At 31.0% G+C, this 22,361-nt stretch overlaps 1 protein-coding gene across 11 annotated transcripts in view; it reads left to right on the forward strand.

Moving 5' to 3' along the window:
* The window catches only part of LOC134690659 (serine-aspartate repeat-containing protein F-like), an 89,438-nt gene that overhangs the window by 38,988 nt on the left and 28,089 nt on the right, over positions 1-22,361 (forward strand). For all 11 annotated transcript variants that reach the window (XM_063550675.1, XM_063550693.1, XM_063550659.1 and 8 more), the window contains 2 exons: positions 16,627-16,773; positions 19,173-19,328. In XM_063550675.1, the coding sequence (XP_063406745.1) occupies positions 16,639-16,773; positions 19,173-19,328 (291 nt within the window). In that variant the 5' untranslated portion in view covers positions 16,627-16,638. The remainder of the gene's footprint in view (positions 1-16,626; positions 16,774-19,172; positions 19,329-22,361) is intronic.

A 22,361-nucleotide genomic window follows, 5' to 3' on the forward strand; every position in this document is an offset into this window, starting at 1 on the left:
AATATAAAATCAATACAAGTAGGATAGCTATTTCTGGGAATCAAAATAATTGGAAAAAAAATAAAATAAGTGATTGTTGCTGAAATATACAAACTAATCAAATTAAATCATCCTGAGCTAGCCTTTTCTGAAATTAAATCTTCAATATTTGAAATTTTATGCCTAGAGGATGAAATAGAAAATAACCACATAAAAAATCGATTCAAATTATGGTTAGATGATATTTTGTTGCTAAATGTTGATTTTATAATAGTTCACATATGCCATTATCAAAATGATATAAAAACAACATTAAAAGAGGAAAACTTAAAATTAGGTTGTGTGCAGTCTCTTCATCATTTGACCATAGAAATATCAAATTTAGCTAATGAAATAATAAACTAACTAGTGTGCATGTGAAATTTTCATTAAACTTTTTATTTTGTTTGGAAATTAAATTACGACCGAATACTAAAAGAACACTACGGATGCTGCATTAAACTTGGAGTTTTGAAGTAGGACTATTTTATTGACGTCAGATTCCATCTGGGTGTAGCAGTTTGATATGCTTTAGAAAATTTGGCAAATAAAACCAATATTTTGATAGCCATCATAAACCTATTATTAAGTTATTTTATTTCTATAGCATTGACATCAAGAAAAACTTTAATTTCATTTAAAGCTTTGATGAAAGCAATTGTTATATAATTGGAAGCTTTTTTAAGAGGAAATTTAAAACGGAGTCTAAATGTATCCAATCATGCTTCTTTAGTGATTCTTAGAAATTTCGATCATTTCAAATTATTTTCAATTGATTTGATTTGACTACTGTTTGCACTGGAGAACTATAATTTTTTAACTTGTTTGTCTCGACTTAATTGTGTTTTTGTATTCGAAGGAAATTGCTTTAGAAAAAAAGTTTCATAAATCTGGCTATTTAAGCGAGGTAATTTAAAGTGCAGACAAGAGAAAATGCTTTGTGCTTAGCAGATTTAAATACCATTATTGACCAACAAAGAAACAAATCTTTCCTTAGTGGTTTCTGATTCATTTTGAATCACATTTTTCTAACTGTTCCTCTTGAACTTTATAGCTGCAAAGAATGTCATAAAACTCAGCTTCTTTTTATCAGAAAATCTGCATATTTATCAAGTGAGAAACAAAGTCATTTTATCATGGTACTGTCTCTTTATGTATTATCAGTTTTTGGTTTAGCTTCATACATGATTGTATGAATTATATATTAAGTTTTTCTGTTTTTGAATTGCCCTTAAGTTTTTGCTTTAATTTGGAACCTTTCATTTGTAAAGAGATCAGACGAAGTAGTTTTCAATTATTTTTTTTAATTTTTGTGATGTTTTTTTTGTTATCTTGCAAATCTGCTTCTTTGGGTATGTGATTTTATATTGTCTGATGAGATTTTTTTTAACATTTGATAGTATGTATTCTTGATACCTTTTCCTTTTTATAGGTGAAAATGGGAAAGGGGGGTGCTGGTCTGGCATGGGGTTTTTGATCTTGCTTACTCTAAAGGTTATTTGATTTTTAATGCTTTGACATATTTGCTTTTGCTTCATAAGGTGAACATTTCAAATTTTAAAGACCTGAGAATAAATTACAGATTTGAAGCAGTATCAGAGATTTAGACAAGGTTTAATTATGTCATAAAACAAACCCAATAGAAACAAGATAGTTTAACAAAATAAGACAGAGCATTCCATTTGTAAAATCAAACATTTTTAATCTTTTAAATAGCAGCCATCAATGAATATTTCTAAATCAAATTGACACTACACTAATCCAACATTCCATCATTTTAATGAAAATGAATTATCTCCCCTTAAATTTCCCTTTCTTTTGTCACACGTGGAGATATTTATGATAGACCATGTAGTTAATTTACATTTACAGATTCTTCTGGACATTCCATCATGAATTCAAATCAACAAGAATATTTTCAAAATGCTGAAAATGCTCTTCCCTAGATTTTAGAAACCTCATTAATATTGAAATATAGGAGAAGAATTATTATTTCCACATCTGCTTAGGTTGTTAAATGAACTTTTGAAACACATGACTTGCAAATTTTAATCTGTTTCAGCTGGCTATATCTTCATGGAGATTATTGTTCTAAATATTTATTTATTTTGAAGTTCTGGAAATTAATATTTAATGCATTTTGCATTATTTTATCTTTAATCTTATTACAGTTTATCACTTTTTCTATTAAAACAAGTATTTAATTAATCCCTAACCTTGTATTCTTTGTTTACAAGAGTAGAAAAAAAGATGTTTATAATTAAATCAATGATAGTAAAAATTCCAATTGTTTCATTTCATCATCTTTGGCAAGTCTCCATAACATAACTAAGAAGATAGTAATTTACATTATTTACAAGTCTTTCATCTCAGTCAATGTTTCATCTTATTTTTTTGTTGTTTATTTTTCATTTGACTTTATTATAACCTAAAAGTACAATAAACCAACTTATTTTTGAGATTCCTTGTTTTGTGTTTTGAGGTTTCAAGCTGAATTCATTAGGCTTTTTAATTTCTCTCTTATCTTATTTTGTTAAATATCAGTTTATGAGAAGACAAAGTTGACAAATTCTACTCACAAAAGTCACATAGATTGCTTTAAAAAAAAATGTATTTATTGATATCAGTAGTTTGTTAGTTATGGTATGTGTACCTTTGTTGTGCAGCTTGTTAACTGATGCACTGTTGTTATCAGTGATAGGGCAGGTGCTTGTTGTATGCTCTGCAACACAGTAACTGTTATAACTAATTACGCACTGAATGCAGAATCAAATAGTTCAAATGGGTGCAGTCTCTTATAATTTTATATTTGCTTGAAGAGACAGCATTGGATTCATTGGATCCCTAACAGATACTTATTAAATGGATTCATATTTGATTCAATAAAGGATAGAAAACAGATCAGTGGATTTAAATATTGTTCCAAAAGAGTGGAACCAATCAGGAGTAAATGTTTATTGGTTCTTAGACTTCCATAAAGATAGAAAACAGATCAGTGGATTCAAAACTGAATCCCAATATATAGAGTGGAACTATAAATCAGATGGTTCTGGGCTTATTTAAAAATAGTATGTTTCAACGAGATTCAAATATGGTTCTCAATATATATATAGTGGCACAATCAGGACTAAACAGTCTGATGGTTCTAGACTGGCTGAATAATAGTAACTGGCAGGTCAAGGATTTCATCTGATTTCATATGGCTGTTTCTGTTATGTCAGACAAGAATATATATTCTTAAATCCATGTCTGGTTATAAATTATGATTTAATTGTCACTGATAAGATAATGTAATACACTGGGAGACTTAATATATTCACATTTTGAACTTTGAAACTTTTAATGAGATTTTAATTTTGACATTAATGAGATTATTATTAATATATCATGTGGGTGGTAGTTGTTGCTTTGTTGCTAATTGGTAGTTGATTAGACAACTCTGTAGAGAATTGGACATTGAAATTTGAAAAATAATACAGTCAAATTTAATCATGTGAGAGTATTTCAGCATTTGAGTCGATTGTTTATGGTCTGGTTAAATGTCTGCTATTGCTGCGCCAGACTTTTCCAAACAATATGGTTTTCCCAATATGCAAGTATTGTAACAGATTAACAATAGAGAAGAAACCACGAACATGAGCATACAAATAAAAGTAACAAGTGCAAAAAAAAGGATTTGATAATATTAAGGAAGGATATTAAAGACTTAAAGAGATAATGCAATCAAAAACCCCAAAAACGTCAGAACAACAAAATGGCTACCTAGTACTATATCACTTAAAGATCCGAGGTTATGCAGTACTTTTTTTTATACTGCCCCTATTTATATAGGGAGTTTTAATATTCCTTGGGTAAAATAACTCATTGAGTGGAGATTTTATAGAATTGCTTTATACCTTGTTCCTTGTTTAGTCCAACAAAAATTTTTAGTCACGTTTTTTTCCAAAGTACATGTACATGTACAACTGAACGGACTTACTTTACTTTTTGGTCAACAGCTTGTACATGGTGAGTTGTAACATTTGAGTACTTTTAACATCTGTCAGACACCTTCCTGTCTGCTATTACATTGATTTTTCATGATGGTGAATGAACTTTCAATTTTTCTTCAAATATTTCTCTAACTGAACAAAATGACATCATGTTTATGGTCATCAGCTTTTGAGTGATGATTTGTTATGCGTAAGCACTTTTCAGTTCTGTCAAACATTTTCTTCCTGTTTGCTGACACCTACATTTTTTCGATGTAAACAAGAGAATTAACTTTAAATTTTTCTTCACACATTTCTTCATTTCTACAGAACAGATTGACTTTTTCATATTTCATCAGCCACTTGGTATAAGTGCTGAGTTGTAATCTGTAGGCCTGTTACTTAGGCCCTTTGAAAATCAATCAGTCATCTTTGTTCAGTTTTTCGATACTAATAAATTGAAATACAAGCCGGGTTACAAATAACACTAAACACACAGAGGCGGATTTAGGGGGGGGGGGGGGGGGCTGGGCAACCCCTTTTTGGGGAAAAATTTGGTTGCTTATATAGGGAATCACTGAAGCGTGACTGGAGCGGGCCCCCTCTTAGGTCAGTCAGTGGGCCCCCACTTATGAAAATTTCTGGATCCGCCACTGGCACATGAGTATGTACCCTACATAATTATGTCTCCATCCAGAAGTTATTAAAGTTTTCATTTCAATATGTGCAGTCAAATGTCTTTATTTTGTGTTAAAAAAGATGTATAAAGGAAAGAAAAATAAACTACTTTGCATAAAAATTAAAAATATGAGGATTTGAAAACATGTGAATTATCACTTTTACAAATTCCAAATTTGGTTAGTCTGTTAGTACTTAGTAGATACATTGTGTAAAGTGAACACACAGCCGACCTCATGTTATTTTCAGAAACACAATCATTTGAGCACTGAAGACTGAAAAAAAGTTTGTGGTATAATTACCAATGAGACATCACTCCATGAGCCACCAAAATGACACAGAAACTATAGATCACTGCACAGCCTTCAACAGTGCTGTATAATCAGCTATTAAGGCAACAAAAATTGCAAATTTAAAACAACTGTAACAAGAAACTAATTCATAACTAAGTTAAGTACAAAATAATGAATGAAAAACAAAAATGATACACAGAAACTAACGGCAACCAATGAATTACAGGCTCCTGACTTGGGACAGGCACATACATCCCCACAACAAAAAGACAGATCTGAGAGCCAGTTTAAAGAATGTGCTTATAGTTGCCTTGATATTGCCATATGATATGCTGAGTGACATGTAACACACATCCGTCATTTATAATATATTGTATAACATTTAACATAAAGACGGAAATAATCACTTTTCCTTTTGTAGCAACTGCAAAAATGAAAAATATCCTCCAATATAGCTTCAATGTATTTTAAATAAATTCGAATTTAAAATTATTGGTTCTTTTAATGAAATGAACTTAAATTTATCAAAGCCTGCAGCTCTTGTTGAACAGAATAAATGGAGATATTTGAAGCACTTTATTCGCAGTACATCTTTTTGGATTAACTTTAAAACAATTGTGTTTGTGTAATTTTGTGCTTAAGACGATTTATTTCTTTTAAATTTTCTGTTTGCATAGCCGGAAGAAATCACTGTTACAACTAAATATAGCAAATTGTTGTTAATCGAAAATTCTGATTGAAGTATTATATTGAAATTGGAAGGCAGTTAAAAGTTTGATTCATTTTATCAGTCCTAATATGCAATAAAGATTTCAATAATAGCTTTATTTTCTCCGATTAGAATTTCAGAACTGATACTAACTGGATTTTGTGCTTGAAGTGATTCCAGCAGAACTTCAAATCAGACTTATAAAGAGGGTAGCAAATCTATTGGAGAGAGAGAGGAATTCTACTGCAGTGAAAATGTTCAAAAATAATTGCAATTTGCTTTTACTTTGCCCCATGGACAAAGGGCTATCTATTATTCATACGAATTTCATTGAGAAATTGAAAAGTCCAATCATTTGGATAAGGTCAATGTAATTTACACCTCTTTTATTGATCAACTTTTTGTAATTTTGACATATTAAACAGAATAATCTATTTATTTGAAAGACTGATATAGAATTATCTCCCCTTGTAAATTCTATATGACATGGTTATCATGGTTATGGTAGAGTCGATATAATAATCTGCTATGGGTATTATTGACTTAATGGGAAGTTTTATTCATTCATCAAAGTAAAACTGTGTCGAAAAATGATGTATATCTTACTCTAAAAATAAGGAGAACAACTATTTTAACAAAATTTTGATAGATACATGTACATTTATTAGTTTTTGTCCCTTCCCAAATTCTTGAGTACATGCATACTACAATAAGTGAAGATGTAAAGAAAGTTGATAGAAGTTATAAGACCATTCTTAATTTGGAAATTATAATAAGTCATGAATAGGCTCATACAATTCCAGTCATATATAACACATAATAGGGTAAAAAAAAAATATAAGTATGACAACAAATGAGAAGGGTGGGTGATTTTGGATTATGGCCAATTTGTCTCAACAGTAACAAGTCCAATTTTGGTACCTGACATATGGCATCAAGTTTCATTAAGGTATGCCCTTTTAGTTTGTTTGGTGTTCTAGTTTAAGGTCATTGAAAAACTTTGTCTTTGAAATGTCATTCACATGTTTTAAATTTGAATAGAATATTTAAATCACAGAAAAAAATTATCTGTTGTTACAAAACAGATAGTTCTAGGTAGCAAAGTTACTCCACCAGCTGGGACTTTAATTAAGTTTTTATAGTGCCTAAGCTTTAAGTGTCAGCAAATGTACACTATTATCTGTCATATGTTTCTCTAGTGTTTTTGGTGAATTAATCTTGGAAATTTTAATTTCTTAAGTTTTCCCCCTATATAATCACTTCTGTAGTTTTCTATGCTGTGTCTTGTGTTTTGTTGTTTGTTTTTTTGTTTTTATGCATTGTCAGTTTATTTTCAACTTCCCAGTTTGAATATTCCTTTTTATAACTTTTGCCTCTATTTTGTTGTACAGTATCCGATCTTTACATCACTAAATTCTACTCCTAACTCAGATCATTTTGTGTGAAATTAAAATTGAGTACATGTTCACACAATTACTGCCTTGAGTGTTAGAAGAAATAGGTTTGATGCACAGCCAGGTCAAATTAAGAACTTTCTATAGGGACTTACTGTTTTTTCACACAGTATACAGACTTTTTAGGGTAAAGCAGTTACAAGAGTGAAGACTCTGGTCATCTCAAAAAACCATTTACTGTCTCAGGAATGGAATGACTGTGCCTTCCCGCTGACTGGTGACTTTCATGCAATTAAAAAAAATTCTTTGCATTTTGAGTCTTATACAAATTATTAGTTCATCCTGATATTACAATCAAATTTGCATGTAGTATTTGCTACTGGACATGAAAAATCCCCCCTCCCCATTCCTGTTCACAAACAACAATTTTACCCCAATCATATTTCTTCTGTCTCCCTGTTCATACATTGTTTTCTAAGAAGTATAAATTTACTTTTAGATGAAACTTTAACCAATATCATTCTGAGAAACCCTGCTAATGTTATCTCTATTCAATATATAATAAACTTTCTTCTGACATATACCAAGACAAGCAAGATCGTAAATATTAGAAACAAAATATTCATCTTTCACAATTTGTAGAAAAATTCTATTAGATTGAAGATTTTAGTGGTTTCATTATGGTCAAGGTTTTAGAAATGACCAACAGAATGAAAAAAGTTGTAACTCAATTATTATTTCTTATTTGATCAACCAAGAATTGACCTTTCTCCAAATCAATTCTTCTGGACAACATAAAAAACTCATTCAAGCACTTGAATTAGAACATCAAAATAAAATACAGGATTGTTTCTGTTGCCAGGCAACGGACAGTAAAGTTTATAATTCATTTTAACCAATATTATTCTGTATAATGCCAGACCATGGACATTCTAAATTGTTTCCAAGTTCAAAGTTGTTCCTCATTACGATGGATTTATTTTACTTGTCCACTAAAAGAAAAAATAATTTAGAAAATGCCAGTTATAATGTACGGGTCAATAGCTCTGGTCAGTTCCGAACTGTCTACTTGGAAATGAAAGTCATTTGTATGCATGCCTAAGAAATAGTTAGTGAAATTCAAAACGACAGTTTCACAATTCTATTGTTGACCGCCCTAGGGAAGAAAATTGGTATTGAAATTTTCTGAACTGACAAGTTCTTATTTTGAATCTTAATTTCTGTATCTGTCTGTTCAGAATTAATCATTAAGGATTTTTTTTCCTTTCTCAGAAATTGACATTTTCAAATGGTCACTCAAATTAGATTTCATGCTGGTAGTGAAGCCCTTAATTAACAAGCGTGTTATTTTCAATGTTAGAGACTTAAATGGACTTTCAGTCGATATATCTGATGTTTTGTTACAAAACTAAATGTAATTTGTTCTGGCGATGTATAGGCACAAACTACTGACCAGTGCTTCAATTAAGAGATTTTTATTTGGCTTTACGTGGGTAGTTGTAAATGTGAAAATAAATTTACCATTTTGTTTTGCATTTTTTAGCTTAATTTGAGGTTTATATTTTATTATTTTCCTCTGACAGTGATGATAATAATGACATTTCATCCATTTGTTGAATACCATAAACTGCACAATCTTCCTTGCAAAATAAGGTATATGACTTTGTCTGCTATGAGTGTTCCATAGAGCATCTTCTCTTCCTCTGAATATATGTCTTTGACAGAAGTTGAATAAGCACTTCTGAAGTATTGTGATAAGGTATAGTCCACTTGTGACGTGACTCAGATTTTTGAATTTAAAGATTAATAAAATGTTTTTGAATTTTAAAATAAAAAAATCTTCCAATTTAAAATAAATTCTGATTTTCAAATTTAAACACTTGACACATGCTTCTTAAAAATGCATTTCTTTAAAAAAAAAAAAAAAACCTTGTGAAAAGTATTCCTTGAAAGAAAATTTCACTCTTTTTGGACAAATCAAAAATGTACCTACTGAAATTATACCATATGACAACTTAATTTCGGAAAAAGTAAAACACTTTTTAAGACAAACTTATTGAATACATGTCTGTTTTGTTTTCAGCAAAAATGAGAAAGAAAACATTATCTTTAATTCTGAAATATATTGGAAAATTACCATATATCAGAAGAGCAACTATTGACTGTTCCTCATCGTGATGTTTTCTGCAATGAGATCAAAACTTTCAGTGAATTTAATTATTATATTTTGTACTCTCTACAGTTTTCTACAGTGGACCAGTTCACCAAATCAATGGTATCTTCATGTTCAATGTAAGCAAATTTTTGTTTTTCCCTAGCTCAGGGATTGGAACTTGTGCTACCGAAATATTGTGGCACCTTGAAATTGCCTTGCATTTTATGCCTGGATTGATACCACTCAACTACCTATGACGTACTTTATGACATCATTCTATAGGAATTTTTATGCCCCATTTATGGGCATTATTTTCTGGTCTATGCATCCATTTGTTTGTTTGTTCGTCCATTTGTTTGTTTGCTAGTCCTTCCATGTGTCCGCTTCACTAATTAAAATATTTGGTCGAGGTAGTTTTTGATGAAGTTCAATCTTTCTCATTTTAATGCCAAATAAGAGATTTTACCCCATTTTCATGGTCCACTGAACATAGAAAATGATAGTGGGGATTTACTGGAATAAGTGAGCACATACGTGTACTATGGACACATTCTTGTTTTTTCTACACTTTACAGCTTAAGAATATATTTTTATTTCTGTAGATTTTAGAAAGTTACAGCCTGTCTTTCTGAATGAATCTCTATTGTCAGAAGAATCAAACTACAGTTAAACATTGGGAATACTTTAAGTACATATAGAGCTGCATATGAAATTTGAACAATTTTATCATCTGGATCCTTTATTTTTTATTGAACTTTTTAAAAGAAGATTATTTGATTAATCTTAAATTTGAACAGCCAGTAGACCTATGTCAGTGAACTCCCTAAAATCAATTGAAACTGAATTAAAAAAAGTCTCGAGCGTTTTTTAATGAAAAATAAAATGTTATACAGTTCTCTAGAGGGCCATCTTCAGACATCAGCTTGTATGTTAGACATATGTAAATTTGACAACAAGTCTACCAGTCAGATACTGTAATTCTTTCTTTTTTCTCCTTATAATTTTTGCATGGAGATTTCATTAAGATGTGATGAATTACTGATAAAAATTTCAAGGGGAGGTAATTTCCCCAAGGCATTTATCGAAGGTTTTTCGTTAAAGTTTAAAAAGATTTTAAAGATTATCTATTTTGATGAGGAAAACAATCTTGTTTTATAGTTATAGACAGTTCACTCAAATCTTCTGGTGATTTAACATGTGATGCGATGGTCTAAGTAGTGATGTTAAGGGATAGATTTTAAGTATTTGAATCACACACAAAATAAAGTTAAAAAAGACTTGATAATAGATTGAATTGAAAATTGGACATATAAACAATTCTATATTTCACTGTCAAATCCAAAATGGCTGCCATATTGCTTTAACTCAGGCGATTTCACCCATATGACCATATAGACAACACATTATAAATCTTAGTGCCAATTCAAATCCAACTTATAAGATTATTATTGAAACCCTAAAAAAATCTAGCCTGACAATTTGCAGGAGTTTAGACAGTTATGGCCTACTTATTCCAGTTTCTGTATGTTAGGTACTGTGTCTTAGGAAGACTTATGAATATGCTAGTTAAGTATTCCCCTGGGAAATGTAATCTGTTACCTTTTTCATTTTAATACTGGTTGGTATCTACTCCACTTTTGTAATCCTACTGGGATGGAAAGAATACATAGATTAAACATTTATAAAGCTCATACAGCAATAAAAAGATTCAACATATTTACAATTGTTCTGGTAATTGTTTAGAAAGTTTCTTACTAAAAATGAACCTAAATTTGGTTCATGCAAAAAGTTTGAAAAAATTATACAGAAAACCTCACTTGCCAAGGACAGATAAAGACACTACACACTTCAATTATTCTCGTCTGCACTGGCCATTGTTAGAATGCTACGGCATGTGCATAATTGAATGCATCCAACATTTGTATTTGACAAGTTTTGTTCAGTTTTGATTATTTAATGCTTTTTTATTACTATGCCTTTGTTGCACCGTCCTAGTTTAGAATTCTAATAATTCAAAAAAAGAGTTGAAAGTTTAGCCGTGGGACAATTTGTGCCAATAAATAATTAAAGCTTGGAATTTTTCTTGGATTTCAGTTTCCACTGTTTGTGACAGCTAAAATGATGCATTGTGTTATTTAACGAAATTTTGATAAATTGTCTAAATTAAAATTTTCATTGTTTGACATGAGTCATTTGAGTTGGACATGTTTTCTAGTCATTTCCTTCAAGATATTATTGATCTCCTCATTGCAATAACCATTTTAGTTGCAACAATGCAGTTTATTTTCATTAAATTTTATCAGTTGAACTAAAATTTATTAAAATAATGACAGTTTTGACTAATCTTCAGATTTTAACCTAATCAGATTGCAGCATTACCATAATCAAACAAACATCTGCAGCCTTTAAAACTATCGATTGTCAAAGCGATAAATTTACCGTGGAAAATTCTTCCATAACGCTTGGATAAAGATATCGCTAAAATTAAGGCAACACTAATTTCTAAGAAAATTTGATATTTGATACCAACAACTTTTTATAGCAGTTTGACCAATAACTATTATCATTTATATGCATCTTGGATTAAATGTAAAACTAAACCATTAAATTTGATAGTGGCGTCCTAAATCATGTAATAATCAAGGCAAATCGGAAACAACAGCCCATTAAGTCCAACAATATAAACCTTATCAGGGCTGCAAAATTGTCAGCAAAATTAAATTTCAAACTTAATGAAAAATTTGATTGTGTTTGTTCAAAATGTTTGTGACAGAAAATTTTCAACGTTCTTTATTTACCGAAGACTGATAAGGTTTTCAAACACAAAACTAGATGGAAACTTTATTGCGCTTATAAAAAATTCAAATGTTTTCTAAAACTGTACACATTATAGAATAGAAAAACTTTCAGACTTAGAATTAAACATGTCTTGGGAAATTAGTTGTCTGTCATGGTTAACTCTCACTTGGTTTACATTTTCATCAGTAGGAGTTTAGAATTTCTAGTGCTCTAAAAAGCTACTCGTCTCAATATACCATACAACTTTTTTCATCAATAGATGACAGTCATAGAATAAATAATACCTCTTAATTATCCTATTCAGTCTTAATATTCAAAGTTTAAGTATTAAAAAATTAATTTAATTTTCTTCAAAAATTGCAAAATATGATTATTTTGGCACAATTTTGTTAGAGAGCAACATCAACGACATGCATGTTCCTAAAATTTACACAAAAGGTTTTGACCATAATAATGACAAACATTGTAAATTATTTATTTAGTATAAAAAAGAAAATGTGGTATGATTGCCAATGAGACAACTATCCACAAAAGACCAAAGTGACACAGACATTATCAACTATATGTCACCGTACAGCCTTCAACAATGAGCAAAGCCAAAACCATATAGTCAGCTATAAAAGGTCCCAATAAGACAATGTAAAACAATTAAAAGAAAACTAACAGCCTTATTTATGTAAAAAAATGAACGTATTAATACTTGCAAATGTGATCTATATTTTGGTGCAACAGATTATGTGTAAAATTTTGCTGGCGTCACATTCAGTCATTATAGTTATGCCCCTTTACAAATGAAAAAAAAATGCTGAATTTATCGTTTTAGATGTTTGTCTCAACCAAATGTTTTGAATGCTTATTATCACAAAATGCAAATCAAGTACAAATTTAGGTAGTGTTACTTTTACTGCTTTTCAGTTATGTCCCTTTATAACTTTATATGATATGCAAGCGGGGGCATTATCTTTGTCTCATGCAACTCAGGAACAGACCTGGCATTGTTCATGTTGGTTTTGCATAAGGTCAGCTTTAAAATAAATATGCATTAAAATCTTACATGAGAAGTAAACATTAACGTGCCAAATTTTGCTGTATAATTCTCTGTCCTTTATTGACAGTTAAGACAATTTGTTGTTTTGATGTGAGCTTCATAATGCTTGTTGTCACTTTTTTATTCTAATGTCAAAAGGTAGAATGCATAATGTGAGACATAGGATTAAAAATCCTGTGAAAGCAACAATAACCCTTCATAAAGCTTCATATTTCAGAAATAAAAAACTTAGGTAATCCATTTCTGGTATCCAGATGTCTTATGATCTGAGGTTTCTGTCTGGCATTTGTTTGTTGTCCTTGGCCTCATTTTCTTGATGCAATGGTCAACATTATGTTTTTATAATGAGATTTACTTTTCAGATGCTATGATACAGGTCAAGAATTTAACACACTCCAAAACAAATATTCTTGAGGTCTCTACATGTATATAGTTTTTCTCAGAGATAAATAAAACTTAGAGATGCAATGATAAAGATTTCAAACATGTTTTCAAATGATTTAAGGGTTAGAAATAATTCTATCTAAGACACAATGAAGCAGTGGGCCTCTAGTTGTATGTAATCAATGACTTCCAATTATATGACATTGCTCTCATTATTGAAAAGTGGCCTTAAAAACCATTAAAAATTTGTATTTTTGGGAATTGAATGAAATTTAAGAACTCCAACAGCACTTGTCAGTTGAGTGCATTCATCCTCCATTGGGAATTAATGATTTTAACATCCATACATTTATGTTGCTTAGATCAATTTTCTAAATTTTGACATGATTTCTTTTTTATATAATGAGTTTTCTTTACTGTAGAGAATATTAGTTGTGCTTTAACATAAATAGACTGATTATGACCCATGTCTGTAAACATTGTTGGTATGTTTATACCATACAATTAAATAACACTGACCTCTCTCCGCTGTGTTGTCTTTAACTATTTATTACGTGTTCATAGATTTGGGGGAATTTTTGTAGCAGAAATAAGCATTTCAGAAATTTGTTTATTTGAACAGAAAATTCCTCCCAAGAGTAAGTAACAACTTCTTTGTGCTTCTTCAATGATAGCGGTAACATATTTTTGATGGGGGTAAATTTTATAAACAGAAATAATACATGGATTTTTCACAAAAAAACACCAATACTTTGCGTGTAACTTGATCACATTTCTATTGAATAATTTGAAAAATTTTCATCCCTAAGGATGATAGGTTAGAGTGAATGTGACAGGTCAATGTCATCTTGTTCATTCCCTCAAATCTTCCCCTGGGCACAAATAGACCTAATAGTATGTAACAATATTCTTTTATCCAAGATATGTTTGGATGAAGGTCATTCTTACAATATGATCAATACCCGTAACCGTTAGTTGTAAATTAAGCACTTTCCCAAAGGTCCCATGGATACAGGTAGACTGATAGGATTATTATATAGACCACATGGCTTGGTACAGGGGGAACATGTTGACTGTGTAGACCAATCTGGCTTTGGGGCTTCTTGATACATGTTGGCTAATGCCATCAGTAGAGGTTATTTCAATTAACAACATAGATCATCATTCTGCTGAAATGTAGTGACTACATAAAACATACAGTCTGATGGACCTCTTTATATATGTTACTACATAGACTATTTGAATACCTTGGCAAATGGGTACAGGTTATTGGCAAAAACATAGAATACTTGAAGACTTTGGCATCTTGGTACAAGTTATTGGCAATTACAACATAGACTACTTGAGCACTTTGGACCTCAGAGTACAGGTAACTGGCAAAAAACGAAATGGACTACTTAAACACTTTAGCATCTGGGTGCAGGTTATTGGCAAAAACAACCTAGACTACTTAAACACTTTGGACCTGGGTGCAGGTTATAGGCATAAACAACATTGAATACTTGAACACTTTGGACCTGGGTGCAGGTTATAGGCAAACACAACATTCAACACTTGAACACTTTGGCATCTGGGTACATGTTTTTGGCAAAAACAACATAGACTACTTGAACACATTGGACCTCAGAGTACAGGTTTTTGACAAACAAAACATAAAATACTTGAACACCTTTGGCAAGGGTAGGTTTTTTTTTTTTGCAAAGACAACATGGACTTCTTGAACAGTATTTTCAGTTCATTACTGAAGAGGGTTGTGATATTTTTTTGTTAGTTCTACTGATTTGAACAAAATATGTTTATCACCTTTTCCTATTATTCTTCAATGAATAAGTTTGGGTAGCTGTATACTGCATACTCTGATTTATTTCATTTACATTAAAACACTCGACTAAAATGTCTTCAAAATGTAAAAAGCTTCCTGGTTATGACTTAATATGGTGTTATCAAGTAACGAGACCTTGGTAGATTTTTTTATGGATTGATATAAAGATACACCAGTTATGTGGTTATAATCAAATATGTTTACAATCCTAATTCTAACTAATTATCTACAGTGAAATGTTCAGCACAGTTTCAGTTATTTGAGTTTTCTGTTCATTGAGTATGAATTTGTTTGATAAAGTACACCATTGAATGATGATTTTTTAGTAGAAGAAAATGATTTGAGGATATTATAATTAAAGGTTAAATTATTAACAGTTATTAAACACAATGTCAGGTTACTATATTTGTTGGTTCCTGTTAAACCAGCCAATGGCTAAAATGAGTACTTTAATAATTGTTAATAGTTTGAACATTAAAAATTTAGTACAAACAAAAAACTATTTTTTCTAGTTGTGTTTAATTGTCTGAATAAGTTTTGGGTTTTTAGTTCACTTCTTTGATGTAAAACTGAATAATAATGAGCTTACAACATCACTCTAGTAAAGGTGATGAGAGACATGTAATCGGCACACAGCCATTTTAACACAATGTATAGAAGAACAGTCAATAGAACAACTACTTTAAGTGTAATGAGTGTGCTTTCAAATAGTTCTAACAAATAAGTCCATATATGTGAAAGCAAGTACTCCTGTCAATTTGAACAGTAAAAAAAAAAGGAAATTCCAAAGTCCTAACTTCAAACAAAACAGCAGCATGAATATGAATCGGAGTATAAATTGGTCCATTAAACAAAGAGTGGTACATGTAATGTGCTCATCAAATAGTGAGGGATGTTAGATACTGGGGATTCATTATTATTCGTTGGATACCAATTTTTGTGGATTGTGTGGGTACATGGAAACCACAAATTTAAATGTTCAACGAATTGCAATTTTAGTGTATGATTAAATGCAGACTTTTGAAAAACCACAAAATCAAATATCCACAAAATGCAAGTTTTCATCATTCCACAAAAAATAGTGCCCACGAAAATAAATGAATCCACAGTAGAGGATCACATTTTGTCATCTCAGGGATTTTTACAGCCTTCTACCAGTATGTATAAAGTACAAGTTTTGCTCATTGTTGAAGGCTGTACAGTAACCTGTAGGTGTTCACTTTCTTTTGTTGATAGTTGTCTCATTGCAATCATGCCACATCTCCTTATTCTCCTATTTATATTTATTTATTTTTTCTCAGCAATAGTCACCCTTTAAGTAAAAATTAAACCTTTGTTAATTCTTTATATTTCAGATTAGAGAAAGAATGAGTGCAGCAAAGATGGTTGCTGACTCCACTCAAGGAGATTTGGATGAACCGAAGAAAAAGAGGAAGAGAAAGAAAGAAAATATTAAGAAAAAGTCAAAGAAATTGAAGAAAAGAGATAGTAGAAAAGGAAAGGTATTAAGATTTTATAAATGAAATTACATTAAAAAGCTTTGTTCAATCTCTTTGAAATTATTCATAATTTGAAATTTTCCTAGAACCATTAGTATTATAAGTTTATTAAGAATAACAAGATTTTAGAGGCATTTATCTGTGATTCCTAGTTAGCTCCTCTATGATATAACTGTAACTGATTAAAGAAGCCAGAGAACTCATTTAAAGTCCTTAGGATCCATGTGCTAGTCATAATAATTGAAAGGCATTTGACTTGGAAGACAAATTATTATTTTTTTGTCAAATGTGCATATTGGTCATAAAAATGTAATAAATTAACAGAAAAACTTGTGAAATATTGTAATAAAAAGTTATTTTCAAAATGATATGGTTCTTTTCTTTAAGGATTGACATTAAATTCTTGTAATAAAGCTCTCTGAAAGTTATTTTCTATAAATGTAATTGGCATTTATTTTCTATGTATTTAAGAATCCTATTGTTTCCTTGGAACAAGCCTTTGATGTGAAATAATTATCAACAATTTCACAAATTGAAAATTCTATATGACTGTTTCATTGCTCTGGATAAACTTTAATAAAACTGGAAATTAAAAATTGGTTATTTTAAGTTCCAGAAGAATGGAATTTTCATTGAGATAAAAGATTAATAAAAACAAATAATTCAAGCCATTATGATGATTAAAAAAATTTGATATTCCAATCAGGGGGGATTTCAAATGAAATAACAATGAAAATAGATCGATGGATGTGTATTCAACTTTTTCAGCTTTGAATTGACAATTTATTTGTAGATTTATTGGGAAGTTGATAAATTTTAATTTGTGCCCAGCACGATTTTAAAGACATTTTTATTAAACTCAATTTCCCTCATCGTCCTGGGAATATAAAATGGAAGGCTATTGTGATTCATTTTTTTCATCCAAATGTTAGTTTGCCTTTAATGTAAAATTTAATAAATATTCACCTAGAATATAAAGAGATTTTCAATTTGCATATAGAGATGTTATTTTGAAAAGTACATAAAAATTGATTTTATTTGAATTATAAATCACAGTTGAATTAATTGATAGTGAAAAAGTGTAAAAAATTACTTTTAATCAAAAAAGTTCAAATGAGGGAAATGGCAAAGAAGAGATTTGTTTAGACCGTTAAGTTCCGATGTTTTCGGATCAGCGATTTATTGATATCAATACAAAACATTGCAAAATAGTTAAATGGTTTATCTCATATTTAAATGTACTGAGTTGAATGACTTTAATTAAAGATATCATGACCTTGATCAGTTAAACTTGATTGATTGATAAAACTTTTTTCACATCAGTAGAATCATGTTTTTCAGCAATCAAATGTGAAATTGTCCAAGACAGCAATTTTTCACTTGAAAACACGCATGTAATTAGAAGGAATATTCATAGCTTTGGTTCAAGGTTTTAAAGAAAGCCCCTTCAGAATCAAGATTGAACTCAGAAGTAAATGGATCATTAAAGGAAAACTTAAATGAACAAATTTGTTTGCTCCTTTATAAAGCAAAAAGTTGGGTTTTTTGCAAATACTTTACTAGTTGCATCCTGCTTTAGTTTAAGTCCATAATTCCTTATTTGATAATTAACCATATGAACTTTTACGTTAAAAGGTTAAGGTCACATGGCTTGAAACAATTACTTGACACTCTTGATTGGTTTTAATTAGCCTTGTGAAACTCTACAATTAAAATTTCCAAGTATCATCATATAAAATTGAGAAAGGAAATGGTGAATGTGTCAAAGCGACAGCCGAAGGCAACCAATGGGTCTTCAATGTAGCAAGAATTCCCGCACCCGTAGATCTCCTAGAATATAGTCTAGTTATTTGTAATTAAAGGCAATGATGTCAGGTTATTTTGACTGTTAAGTTTTTGGCCTTTTAACTCATCATGACATTGCCCAGTGTTTAATTAGTTTTGAAAAGTACCTGAAAATAGTTTGTGTTAAATGATATATACATGCTCAAAAAAACATCTTTTATTTTCCTAGAATACTTTCTTAGAAAAAAACACATCATTCATGAAATGTGTTATTTTGACTTTCAACTGAACAGGGAACATCCTAAAAGTTGGGAGCCTTGGCGGCTGAGTGGTCTACGTAGTTACTACTGTAATCACTTGCCAGTCAACTATGAGGTTTTGAGTTCGAACCCTGCTTGTGAGGGTGCACTTGACTCAAATCTTACTTGACTAGGATTATCAGTTTTCCTATGTGGTTTTCTCTGGGCACTCTAGCTTCCTCTTCTAATAAAAACTGGCCGCCACCAAATAGTCCAAAAGCAGTGCTTAAAAGAGGCTTTAAAACATCCAATTAATCAAAAATCAAATCTTAAAAGTTGGTTATAATGACTTCAACATGATTTATTTTCTTTCTTCAGTATAGCAGAAAAGAAGATGATGATTCTGACCTTGACCTTGAGAAAGAACTTCAGCCAATAGGTGATTACATAAGGGAACGGTCTGAGATGAATGAAGAAATTTTCCACTGTCTTCGTGGACCATCTTTACAACGCTACATACCAGATGTACTCAAGGTAAATCCCTTCACCAGTTGAATGATCAAAATTGATTTTGTGGACCAAAATTATTGTTCCATCAAAGATGTTACTCAGGTAACTAGTCTAACTTATTTACAAAAAAAATACTGTGGATCAGTTGAAATGAAAATTACTAGATTTAAATGGTCAAGATGAAATTATGGTTTTAAATCTTGTAGGGGTTCATCAGCTACAATGATAAAATGTATTGGTACCTAATGTCTGTGAACATGGTGACTTTATTCCGTCATCGACACCAGGATTAAATCACCTTAAAATTATAGCTTTAATATTTCTGGTCAGCATTATAATCTCCTTTCAACATCTTGTTTGAAATAAATATAAAATTATATAACAAGATTTATTATATGGAAATAAACATACATTTCATTATTTTTATAAGAGGCACACAAATGTCTTACTATAGATATAACATAGACAATAAGACTTTTTTTTTCATTTTCTGGAGTTTGATGATCCTGTCAAGAAAGTTTAAAATCTTTATTAAAAGTTGACCAAGCCTTAGTGACGTATTCGTTGATAATTTAGCCATTTCAGAAGCAATTTGTTTGCTATATCAATCCAAACCAATCGGATCTTGCCCTAATGACATGGACAGACAGTATTTTCTTCTTGAATAACTGACTGAAACAAAGTATAATAAAAATGACCGCCGGCTCGCAGACAAAATTTAATTACAAATTGTTTGAAATGGTTCTGTTATAGTGTGTACATTTACCAATATTGGTTTTGAAAATTGAGTCTACTTGTCAGACAAGCTTTTTATTAGAAGGTCGAATTGTTTTGTAAGCTTATTGTATGTCCTTTCATCTATATGTAGATTAGATTTTGAGTTGCGGCTATTGATTAAATTTTGTTCATGACAATTCTTGATAGGATTTTTTTTGTAATTTCTGCAAAGCTGTCCACTATCATCATATTTAAAACAAGAAATAACAGGGTTAAGGTTAATAATGATATGAAATGGCGGTATCAATCAACTTGTAGTCCTGAACACAATTACAGCCTTCTGTATAATAAATGGTTAAAAAATCAGACAAAAATAACACATAACCACAGATCTTTTACTATTGCTGGTCTTCAACATGAAAACGACTGTACTATCTTCATTAATGAGACTTTCTTTTGGAGGAATAAGTAGATTGAGTAGTAGATTGTCTTTTGAGTGAGTTAAAGTTCTAATATAATACCTTCAGCAGCTTTGATATATACTATATTCCATTTTGACCTTTGTATGTGGTCATACATGTGCTCTGCCAGAGGAGAGACAGTTTTGCTGGTTTAAGTTTGTTTGTTTGTTTGTTCTTATTTTGATCACTTTTTTCTTAGGAACTATAAATCTGAGCTCCCTGAAACTTTATATCAAGCTTTATTTAAGCAGTCTATATTAAGATATGATCAACTTTTTGTTTACCAAAAATTTAATTTTCTTATTCATAAAGGCTATGACTCAAAATTTCATCCTTTTCTCAAGAACTACAAATCAAGGTTTTCTGAAATTTTGGAATCAATCTTAATGTGAGCATTCTTAACCATATGATGTGTGTCCACATCCAAAACTCTTTTACTTCCTGTTTTTCCAAAACTTAAAAGGTAGGTATCATAATTACTTTTTATAACCCATTTATGATGCCCCATTTATGGGCATTATGTTTTCTGGTCTGTTTTCGTTTGTTCATTTGTTCCTGCGTTCATCCCTCCGTCCGTCTGCCCTTCTGTCTGTCCAGCTTCAGGCTAAAGTTTTTGAGTTTTGGATGAAGTTGAAGTCCAATCATCTTATAACTTAGTACACATGTTCCTTATGATATGATCTTTCTAATTTTAATGCCAAATTAGAGATTTTCACCCATTTTCATGGTCCACTGAACACAGAAAACGGTAGTGCGGATGTGGCATTTGTGTACCCGGTACACATTCTTGTTCTTTTTCATGACAACATGGAGGTCAAGAATTGTTATGAAAATATTCACTTTGGTGTTCAAAATTTGAATGAATAATTCTTGTCTGACTTGTAACAAAAGCCCTAAAAACCACCAAATTTTAATACATATTTTTAGCTCACCTGGCCCGAAGGGCCAAGTGAGCTTTTCTCATCACTTGGCGTCCGTCGTCGTCGTCCGTTGTCGTTAACTTTTACAAAAATCTTCTCCTCTGAAACCACTGGGCCAAATTAAACCACACTTGGCCACAATCATCATTGGGGTATCTAGTTTAAAAAATGTGTGGCGTGACCCGTTAAACCAACCAAGATGGCCGCCATGGCTAAAAATAGAACATAGGGGTAAAATGCAGTTTTTGGCATATAACTCAAAAAACAAAGCATTTAGAGCAAATCTGACAGAGGGTAAAATTGTTTATCAGGTCAAGATCTATCTGCCCTCAAGTTTTCAGATGAATCAGACAACCCGTTGTTGGGTTGCTGCCCCTGAATTGGTAATTTTAGGGAAATTTTGCTGTTTTTGCTTATTATCTTGAATATTATTATAGATAGAGATAAACTGTAAACAGCAATAATGTTTAGCAAAGTAAGATTTACAAATAAGACAACATGACCAAAATGGTCAGCTGACCCCTTTAGGAGTTATTGCCCTTTAAAGTCAATTTTTAACCATTTTTCGTAAATTTTATATATCTTTTACAAAAATCTTCTCCTCTGAAACTGCTTGGCCAAATTAATCCAAACTTGGCCACAATCATCTTTGGGGTATCTAGTTTAAAAAATGTGTGGCGTGACCCGCCAAACCAACCAAGATGGCCGCCATGGCTAAAAATAGAACATAGGGGTAAAATGCAGTTTTTGGCTTATAACTCAAAAACCAAAGCATTTAGAGCAAATCTGACATGGGATAAATTGTTTTTCAGGTCAAGATCTGTCTGCCCAGAAATTTTCAGATGAATTGGTCAACCTGTTGTTGGGTTGCTGCCCCTGAATCGGTAATTTTATGGAAATTTTGCTGTTTTTGGTTATTATCTTGAATATTATTATAGATAGAGATAAACTGTAAACAG

This window comes from Mytilus trossulus, chromosome 1 (genome assembly GCF_036588685.1).
Source record: "Mytilus trossulus isolate FHL-02 chromosome 1, PNRI_Mtr1.1.1.hap1, whole genome shotgun sequence".
NCBI lineage: Eukaryota > Metazoa > Mollusca > Bivalvia > Mytilida > Mytilidae > Mytilus > Mytilus trossulus.